The sequence below is a fragment of the Chaetura pelagica genome, unplaced genomic scaffold (genome assembly GCF_000747805.2).
Source record: "Chaetura pelagica isolate M959 unplaced genomic scaffold, ChaPel_1.0 scaffold9, whole genome shotgun sequence".
Lineage (NCBI taxonomy): Eukaryota > Metazoa > Chordata > Aves > Apodiformes > Apodidae > Chaetura > Chaetura pelagica.
In genome coordinates, this window is record NW_009954494.1 from 762563 (window position 1) to 772528 (window position 9966).

The 9966-nt window shown below is 39.0% G+C and overlaps 1 protein-coding gene across 1 annotated transcript in view; it reads left to right on the top strand.

Annotated features, from left to right (window-relative positions):
• The window catches only part of TSNAX (translin-associated factor X), a 33432-nt gene that overhangs the window by 7998 nt on the left and 15468 nt on the right, over positions 1-9966 (top strand). Inside the window, exons 2-4 of the mRNA XM_010004539.1 lie at positions 1469-1576; positions 5802-5916; positions 7973-8103. Of these exons, the coding sequence (XP_010002841.1) occupies positions 1561-1576; positions 5802-5916; positions 7973-8103 (262 nt within the window). The 5' untranslated portion in view covers positions 1469-1560. The remainder of the gene's footprint in view (positions 1-1468; positions 1577-5801; positions 5917-7972; positions 8104-9966) is intronic.

The following is a 9966-nucleotide window of genomic DNA, read 5'->3' on the forward strand; positions in this document are numbered from 1 at the left end:
CCTGAGCCGTCAGGAGCCGAAGCCGTGAGGCAGCGGAGCTGGCGAGGGCGGGGGGGAGGCTCTGCAGCTGGGAGGGGGCGGCCGTGCGAGCCGGCAGCCGGCGGTGCCCTTCAGCCGGGTCGCTGAACTGCCCGTACACCGGGAGGGACCGGAAAAGCTGAGTTGGGCCTGTAAAGGACGCGCAGCCTTCAGGTTCAGTAACGCAGCCCTCGCTTTGCAGCCTGGCTGTTGGTTTAGCCGATGCAGTCACACAGGCATCCCTTCAGCCAGAAAATACCCTCTGCAGCAAGGAAGCTGCCTTTTCAGTTTTTTAAATTTAAGGCTGAGTTGTTGTTATATTAGTCTGTGCTTTTCTGATATTCCCGTAGTTGGTTATTCAGTGGATCCTCTTTTCTCTTTCCGTCTTTCCCCGCCCCCTTCCCCCGGCTTCAGGGGGCCTGTTTTTTCCTGTAGGTCGTTATGATGTTACCAGCTTTTGGAATACGGCAGAGCGTTTCATTCTCTGCGCTATTTCAGGGCTTGTGTTTGTAACATTTTCAACTGCTACAGGAAAAACAAAACCCTGAACTTGTGTCCTAACAGAAAAGAAGGAAAAAATGATTTTCAGTTTCCTCTTTTAGAAAGTAACTACGCCCACTTCTGGTTTTGGTTTCGGATAATAAACAATTAAACGGAAACATTATAAAATCCAGTGTTCGTCTGTAACTTTTAAGGAGCTTCCTTTTGTTCTTCTTTTAAGGAAATTGAGAGAACGCCACATATTCAAAAAGGTGTGCTTGTATGTAAGAGTTTGCCAAATTTTGGCCTGTGTTATGAACACAAAGCATACAGCTGTCACAAAATGGACATAGCTAGAGGGAGGAATGGTTAAAACATGAATGGCACAGTGAGTCAGTCCTCGGTGAAGGAAGGACAAAGGAAGAAAGTACAAAGTGTAAATCAGTAGTAAAACACAGTCCAAAATAGATGAGTTCTAGGTGAGGGTTTGAAAAGGGAGGCTAAGGAAAAGCATTGAAGGCCAGTTGAAGGAACAGGTATATTGGGGTGAAAAGAGAAGAAAGTGGTTAATAGGTAGAGAATAAGGACCTAAGAGGTGCTACATTGCAGGAGCTAAAGCTGCATAACTGTAGTCTACTTAAATTATGCCTTGTTGCTGCCTCTGATTATTAAAGACCCATGACATAAAGGGTGTGAAGACTTTACTACAACAAAGAAAGGACTTGGGATCCTACCACACTCATCCATTAAAACTCTGAAACTGATAGGACTTTTTCTTATTTTCACTAGGAATGTGGTGGAAAAAGTAGCATGTTATCATGAAGGTGATAGCAGATGGTAATAAGATTCATCCAGCTACCTGTAAATTATGGCTTCAGTCAGGAATGCTTTCAAGACAGGAATCTAATGCTGCTTGTGCTCTGGCAAAACTACTTGAAAATATATTTTGGTGTGTATTTTCTATTGATAGGATCGGGTGGGTTCAGAAAACGAAAGCATGACAATTTTCCACATGGTCAAAGAAGAGAGGAAAAAGAGAATGTTAAGCCATCTTCAGCTGTGATGACATCTTTTAAGTGTAAGTAAGCATTTGGAAAGCAAATTATAAAAACATGGTATAGAAATTGCTAGGAAATTACTAGAGTTTAGTGATTAAATAAACCCGCTTTCTGGGTTTAAGAAAGGGAGAAACTTGAAACTAGTTGGACTCGTGCTTCTGACGTTCAGAGCCTGGTGTTTTGCTTTTTGTGCAATAAGGTCCTGAGAGTGGGACTTTACATGGCTTTGCCTGACTCATGACGTGCTCCCTTTTTCATCCTACCTGCTGTTCTCCCTCCCCACCCTGCTCATGCTGCACCTGATGCTAAGCAAACTCTGTAAGTGTTCAGCCAGACAAAAAGTCACCAGGCCCTTTGGCTGCAGAAAAACTTAAGATCTGCAGAGGTCTCTTGCAAAATCTGAGCCAGGGGGACAAGAAGAGGAGATGGCTACCTTTGGGTAGGTTGACCTTAGCTCTAGTACATAGATGACTAAGCTACTTTAATGTAAATCTGGATGCATTGATTTGTGAGTTGGTCGCTGCTTACATGTGCATTTTTAAAAAATAAGACTCTAGCTAACTAACGTTGACACATCAGCTTGAGTGCCTTTTTAAGACTAGCTTACATTTCAGTTTCTTTAAATAAGCAAGTGTAAACTTCCCTCCAAGCAAATAGGTTTTGTAGAATTTTGCACAAAATCAGATTTAAACTCCAGTAAATTTAGTTGAACTTTCTTATTAGACAAACCCTAACAAGGCAAAATTGAGCTTCAGAATTGTGAAGCCTTGACAGAAGAAGGAAGATGTGCTATAGTGAACAGATTAATTCTTAGTATAAATTTTTGTTATGATACTGAGTAGGGTGAAGAAGTAAAAGCTGGATGGCCATTTTAGATGTTCACTTCAGTAGAATGTAATTTCTTTACTTTCTTTAGAACAGAGATTTCTTTTTTCTGTGTAAGTCGACTTGGCAAATTATTACCTTTGACCCCTGAACTTTTATATTGAATAAAGTACATTTGTGCTTGAATTGAGCAACTGTACTTGCAGTACTTTATTTTTTTACCTGTAAGCATATCAGTTTATCATAAGGTTGCCATGAATTCAAATTCAAAACAGTACTTGTTTCCCTCCTTTCTCATGAGATCCAGTCAGCAGTTTGGTTAATTTCAGAAAGGATGGAAGTGAGATGTTTTATTCAACTTTTCAAAGATCCACTCTTTGTATTGCACTAGTGATTATAAGCTCCAGACAGAGACACTGGTGGTCGTTGTCTCCATGTCAGGCACAAATGTTAAGAAAAGGTTGTCTCCAGGTGGCTTATAATTGAGCAAGCTGTGTGAGGTGAACCAGAGTGGCGCCCTATTTCTATGTATGTTACCCGAGTCTGAGCAACTTAATGTGTGAAATTAAATGTTTATACACATTTTGCTCTCTTTCATCTCTTTGGAAAAATGTTGTACTTGAACTGACATAGTTATCTGTAGCACCAAAGATTAAAAAAAAACAACAAAAAACACGAGAAATTGTCTTCTATAATAATAATAAAAATCCAAGGGGTATTCAAGTTACTCCTTTTTTGCTTAATAGATTTAAAATATGACAGCTCAGTGATACAGAGAGTGGATGGTATCTTGTTTTGTAAGATTAAAATGTATTAAATGTCAGTTTTAATTACCTGATTCTGCAGTTTGGGGTATTGTTAATATTGTAGATCTTCAGAATAGAAAAGTTCCTGGTAGATGAAATTTGTAAGTGGCCATTGGAAATGTCGTATATGGCATCCTGTGAAGGAAAGTACCAGCCACCCTTCCTCAAGTTCCTGTCACTGTATGGGGGAAAATTTCTTCTTGGTGATATTTCAGTTGTGCACTTGACTCTCAGGATTTGGAAAAGACACACCAATCAGACATGTGAAAGATACATAAAAGACCAGTAGGAGCATTTGTGACTTAAGAGTTTCAGAAGACTGGGGAGACCAGAAAAAAAAACATAAAAAAAAGTACTGAGGAGGTCAGATGGTAATGGGTTGTGAGCTGAAAGCCATTGGAGTGCTGTGTCTGTGTTAATATCTATTGCCTCTGAACAGGGCTCATCCCATAAGACTCACATCGGCTGTCATGTGACTGTTTGGGGCCCAGCAAGGATGTGGGCCCATTGCTTGTATGTGCTCTTAGGGTTTTGTTGGATGGATGAGGGCAAATTCACCTGCAGCAGGTTCAGAAGGTGGGTCCATTGCTTGTGTGTGCTGTTAGGAGTTCATTGGCTGGATGAGGGCAAGCAGCTCAGCAGGTTGGACAACCATCTGGAGCCAGGATTGTGGTGCTGTGCTCAAGGCCGTTCATGGTCAAGAGTTGGAGAAATGAAAGGTGAAACGAAATTAAGGTTCAGGGAAGGAGGATGGCTCTCATATTAAATTACACCTCAGGAAATAAGGGAAGGAGATAATAAAGGGGAAGGCAAAGTAAAGATGGGATCCTGGGACAGACCAAATGTCAGAAAATACACTACACAAGGTCAGGAAATGAGCAAGCATAGCTGAGGGAAGGTCAGGTATTAGAGAGCATTCAAAGAGCTACTCTTATCCATGTTCTGCCTAGGCAAACCTCCATTCCTGTCTGGGTGAAAGAAACAGTGGCAGGTTCTTCAGCTGATGGAGAAGTGATCCCTGAATAGATCTGATTTGCACAGGTCCTGGATAACTTGGTGCCCTCTTCTCAGATAGGGGAGAACCCATCCTGAGCACATGCCATTTATCTGGCACACGGGGTCCAACAGTCCATCTGCTACTTATTTGCATCTCCTGTTTTTACTTTGGGCTCAATATGAAATAGCAGCATAAGTGATTTCTTGTCTGATATGATCCTTGTGTGATCTGTGCTCAAGAAGCAGCCACCGTCTGCTTTTGTAACACATGGAATGAGACAAATAATTTGATGGCTTGTTTTAATTTTTTTTAAACTGGACTAACTGAGCAATCTCTTGACTTCACCTCATACTAGTCTGTTCCCCTGCCTGTTTGGTTTTTGTTGGGGGTTTTTTGTGTGTTTGTTTTTTTTAAAATATTATTATTTTTATTGCAGTGGGATTTACTTTGTTAATATTTGTTAGTGCTGTTGAACTTTAGTACTCAGTTCACAGGCTCTCATTTGCTTTCTTCCAGCTCACAGATGCTTTTAGTGTAAAGAAATAGAAAAGGAGACCTCTAAGGTGGAGCTTGGGCTTTAGGAAATGGCTGTTGGGGCTTCCCTAGGCTTTGTCTCTGGGCTACAGACCACCAGTTTTCCTGTTTCACACATTGTAAGAGGAACCAAGGTTTTGTCAAGGTGATGAGAAATAGTTATTTTTGTAGTTTCATCTAAACTTTACTTCACTTGTTACACTTTTCTGAAGGATATTGACTTGTCAGACCCTTAAAAAATTGTAACCTCTTAGCTTGTTTTCACCGTCTTCTCACATGGACATTTTAACACCTCAGGCAGTTATGCAGGGAATGTATTAGGTATAAGTATTCATGGTTATTTAGTGGAAGAGTGGCCTATAAAATGTTAATGGTATCTGAAACATTCATAATGTTTGACTGTGGTAACCACATACACATCCTCTCTTCACTGTGCTCATTGTAGTTAGAGAGAAATTACATCAGTAAGTCAGGAATCTTATTTAAATAATCGATCTCCCTTTGCTTCAGTACTTCGAGTTCCTAGAGATATTAAAAACTTGTCTTTTGGCCAAGTCTACTTGGGATGTAACATGCAACCTTTCTTTTTACTAAATGGTGGATATTTAACAGTGTATCTGCCTTAGTCAAACTCCTTTTTTGTTTGTTTTGGAGACTGGTGAATCTTATTTACTACTGATTGTACGGGTTTATTTTTTAATTTATCTTGCTGAATTTGTGTGAAATTTGAAGTCAGTTTCTTGAAGAGCAGTATTGCAGAATAGATTTTACTAGTTAAAACAAATATTTTACCTTAAAATAGATTGGGCTGCCTTCAAGCATCATCAGTGTTGATGTGTATTTAAACCTGAGTTATTAAACAAAAATAGTATTAATGGTGAATCAGCAGCTCTGGCAGGTAGTAGACAGCTGTGCCCTGGGCAGGAGCAGCTGTGCTGCACACCTTGGCAAAATGCATCCCTGGGGAAAAAGCTGGTGAGGCTGGGACCAGTAAACTGGTAGTGTAGCACAGACTTTCTGCTCTTTCCCCGCACTGTACACATGTGATAACTGTGCTTATTCCTGTAATCATTGACTCTGCAGCATTTCAGCTGGAGCTTGACACCAGGCATGATAAATATGAACGGCTCGTGAAACTCAGTCGTGATATAACTATCGAAAGCAAAAGAACAATATTTCTGCTACACAGGTTTACCAGGTGAGTCACATTGAGCATGAAAGCGTTCATAGAAATCTGGAAGCTGCCTTCCAGTGTTCTCTTTATTTGTGATTAATAGCTGCAATGTTCTCTTGAGGAGAATTCAATTAATGTCCCATAAATATCCTTTAGGGTGGATGTGAGCTAATGGATGCACATTTCAGTTAGAGAATTAAAAGATGTGGGTTCAGGTTTCTCAGCTGGTTTTATTGATGTATTAAACAGGATCAGAGTAGTAGAAGTATAACAGCAAATGAGAACTTTATGGCTTTCAGCAAGCTGGGAGAGAAGGGCATGCACCCTTCACAGAATGACAGAATTGACAGAATTGTAATAGACTACTGGAGATCATCTAGTCCAACTCCTCTGCTAAGGCAGGATTGCCTGGAGCACGCTACACAGGATTGCATTGAGGTGGGTTTTGAATATCTCCAGAGGAGACTCCACAACCTCTCTGGGCAGCCTGTTTCAGTGCTTTGTCAGGCTCATAGTAAAGAAGTTTTTCCTCATGTTCAGGTGAAACTTCCTGTGTTCCAGCTCGTGCCCATTGCCCCTCGTTCTGTCACTGGGCACTACTAAAAAGAGTCTTGGTCCACTGTCCTTACACCCACCCTTAAGGTATTTATAGACATTGATAAGTTCTCCTCTCAGTCTTCTCCTTTTCAGGCTGAAGAGTCCCAGCTCTCTCAACCTTTCCTCATAAGAGAGATGCTCTAGTGTCCCAGTTATCTTTGTTGCAACTAACCCTTAATTCTAGTTAGTTGCTTCTGCAGTCACTTCACCATTTTGTCTTCTCCTGCCTCACTTGAGGTCATCAATTCAAAGAGGAGGTGGCCTGCATTCTATTTACTTCAATACATTTTGCAGCCTAAAAAGTGCAAAGTTTTGAGCTTCTACATATTTTTTGTTTTCATGAGCCTTCAAGCAATCTTTGGAATCCACAGACAAACTAGAAGAATAACAGGAAAATCTGAAGCTTCTCATAGCCTGTTGTATAAAATGTTTACTCTATGTGTCAATCATTGGTCTTAACAGTTGTAACAAATCTGCCTGATCCTTTTATTTTTAATGTAATTTATTTTTAGTTACCTACCAGTGCATTTCTGATGTAACTGTTTATAGTTACTATTTTACTAACATAAATAGGGATTATGAGATTGCCCTGCTTTTAACTTGGTCTTGTTCTGCAAAGAGGCATTTTGATAATTCTAGTAACTGCTACAGCCTTGACTTTAAATAGCTATTCCCACTGCAGGGGCTAGATAGTTGGGAACTGGCAGAGGAAAGAACAACAGAAACCTTCTCTTTATTCTAAATCTTAGATTCTTGTTTTGTAGGACATTCCTCCTTTTGTGAGAGTGGAAGCTTTCTGTGCTGTATTTGCAATTATTTCTCCTTTGCTTATTACTATTTTTGTGGCTTTACTTTCAGAAGTCTGTTTGCTTTTAAATGTTTTCTCAAGACCAGTGTATCAGTAGTTCCTTAAATAGTCTGTAAACTAATGTACCGTATAGATTATTTGGAGGTGGGGGAAGTTTAAAGGAAGTTAGATAAACTGAACTTTAAATGCCAACTATATATTGTGGTTGTGAATCAGATATTCCAGGTGTTCCTGAATAGCATAGTTCATAATTACTTCCTTAAAAAAAAACCCAAAAAACCCCACATGTAGAAGTAGGTCATGTATTGTATTTTGCAATACTGTAAGGTACTGATTTTTAATTTTTTTTTAAGAGGTTGAAGGACTTTTGAAAATAATGCTTGTTTTCCAGAATAACTTTTTGAAACCTTTGCATGTGTTTCTTACTGTTCTTACTTAAGCAATAATTAAAATTCTAGTCTAGAATAAGCATCATGTTACCAGAACTGTGTTTGGTGGAGCTTACACTCATGGTAAGAGTGTACAGAGTTTTAGAATCTGCAGTAGGCATTAAGGCTAAACTATTTCTCATACCCATATTGGTTTTTCTTTTTCCTGAAGCCATTGAAAATGTATTGGTTAGTAAAAGAAAATGTGTTATATTTTTTATCTGCTCTTTCTGTTGTATAATTGCAGTGCTCCAAGTGGGGAAGAAATACTCAATGAATCTGAAGTCAAGCTAGATGCTGTCCGACGGAAGATTAAGCAGGTTGCACAAGAGCTGATTGGGGAAGACATGTATCAGTTTCACAGAGCTATATCTCCAGGTAAAATATTTTAAAATATGGAAAGTATACTCTTTTGCACTGAGCTCAGTTTCTCTTTATGTAGCACTGGTTCCTTTTCATGCTGCAGGTCTGAATTTGTCTCATTACCATGGTTAAAATTAGGACTCAGAATAACCTTTGTTGTTAGCAAAGTTAGCTCTGGTGTTAGAGAGGCTGTTGCCCTACGGTCTTCTTATCATTGCAGTTAAACAAAGATTTAAATGGGAGACTACGAATGGAAAAATTTGGACCCTGGCCTAAACTGAAGTTGGGAATAGTTCTAACAAATGTACTGCCTGATATTCTCTGAGAGGAGTATGTGCAACACACTCCTTTACCCCACCTGAAGGAAAGTGGGAGTGACTATCTTGTGAAATGATCCCATTTTGAATTGATAAAAGTAGTGAATTAAAATCCTTAGATGAGCATTTTCTTCCTTCTGAAGACTCAATGTGCTTTCTGCTTCTGTTACAAGCATTAAATCAGACTTCATATGTTTCTCTCACATCTTTTTCTGCCATTTTCTGTAAATCACAGCATTTACTAACATCCTTGAGATACTAAATCCCAGTGCTTTCATGACTCTTGCTGTCAAATCATGTCTCTGCTGAATCTTTGCTGACAAACTGAATCTTACCTAAAATTCTTAGGCCATTTGTGGCAACACATGAGTAAGATGTGTAGCTGCTTTTTCACATTTTGGTCATGGCATGAAAGTGTCTTGTGTTTATCAATCTTGTTTTAAATATATTGGAGCCCTGTTTATCTTTCCTTGTCCAGGTAAGACTTCTTTAGCTGAGGAGAGCTGAATATTTGCCCTAAATTATTTATTTGTTTAAAAATGTTAATGGAATTTTTTTGATAAACCATTTATGTAATTTACAAGACACTGCACAGGTTAACTCATACTGATGTCTTGCACAAACTGAAGTTTGTTAAGAGTGAGACAGCTCTCAAGTGAAAGTTGAATCAGAAGCAGCTTGCCATGCTAGTCTTCAGTGGTTCTAATGCAGTTCCACAGTCCTCTTACCTGTGGTGCAATGGGTTGTTCAAATTAAATGTAAGTAGTTCCTCTTGAAGAGCCACTGAATCTTTGTGTGTTTTGCTGATATTTATAGCTTAGTACTGTTATGAGGCAATGAAAAAAGAGAATTCAGATACCACAGATGACCTCAAACTGTGAACAATAGTAGTGCAAGTATGAGTAGCTTGACATCTTGAAAATGTGCTTGGAATTAAATTTTAAGTACTGCTTATAAAAGCTGAAAACCCTGGCATTCAGTTTTGTGAACAAAAATTTTTAGAAGCTCCATCAAGACTTGTAAACCTTGTCTGAATAACCCCTGAAGTTTGTAGCCTCGTGTGAGTCATATAATTCTATCTATAGAACAATAGCATTTGAGTTCTGCTACCTCCATGGATCTTTGTGAGACCTCATGATAGGAGCTATCATCCTTGTCACATGGGCAAAACTGTTGAAGGGTAACTAGTTATCCTGTGTCAACTGCTTCACCTGAATTGTCTCTGTTTTCTTAGTATGTAGCTTTGTGTGGGTAAATTCAAAGCAGTGTACCTACCTCTGTTTTTACTAAGGGACAGCTTGCCTGGAATTAGATTGCATTCATAATAGATTATGCCTACATAGCAGACATGGAAATTTATCACAAGATAACTTCTGTGTGTACCCATGTCTTACAAAGCAAGTGAGCAAACCTGATGCTAGGTTTCTAATTCCAGATTCTCTCCTTTGAGTAAAAAAAAACACTTCTGGTTTTGTTTTTTCAGGTTTTCTAACCTGAAAACATTGATGGTTTGGGATTTATATATATATATATATATATGTATATATATATATATGTATAT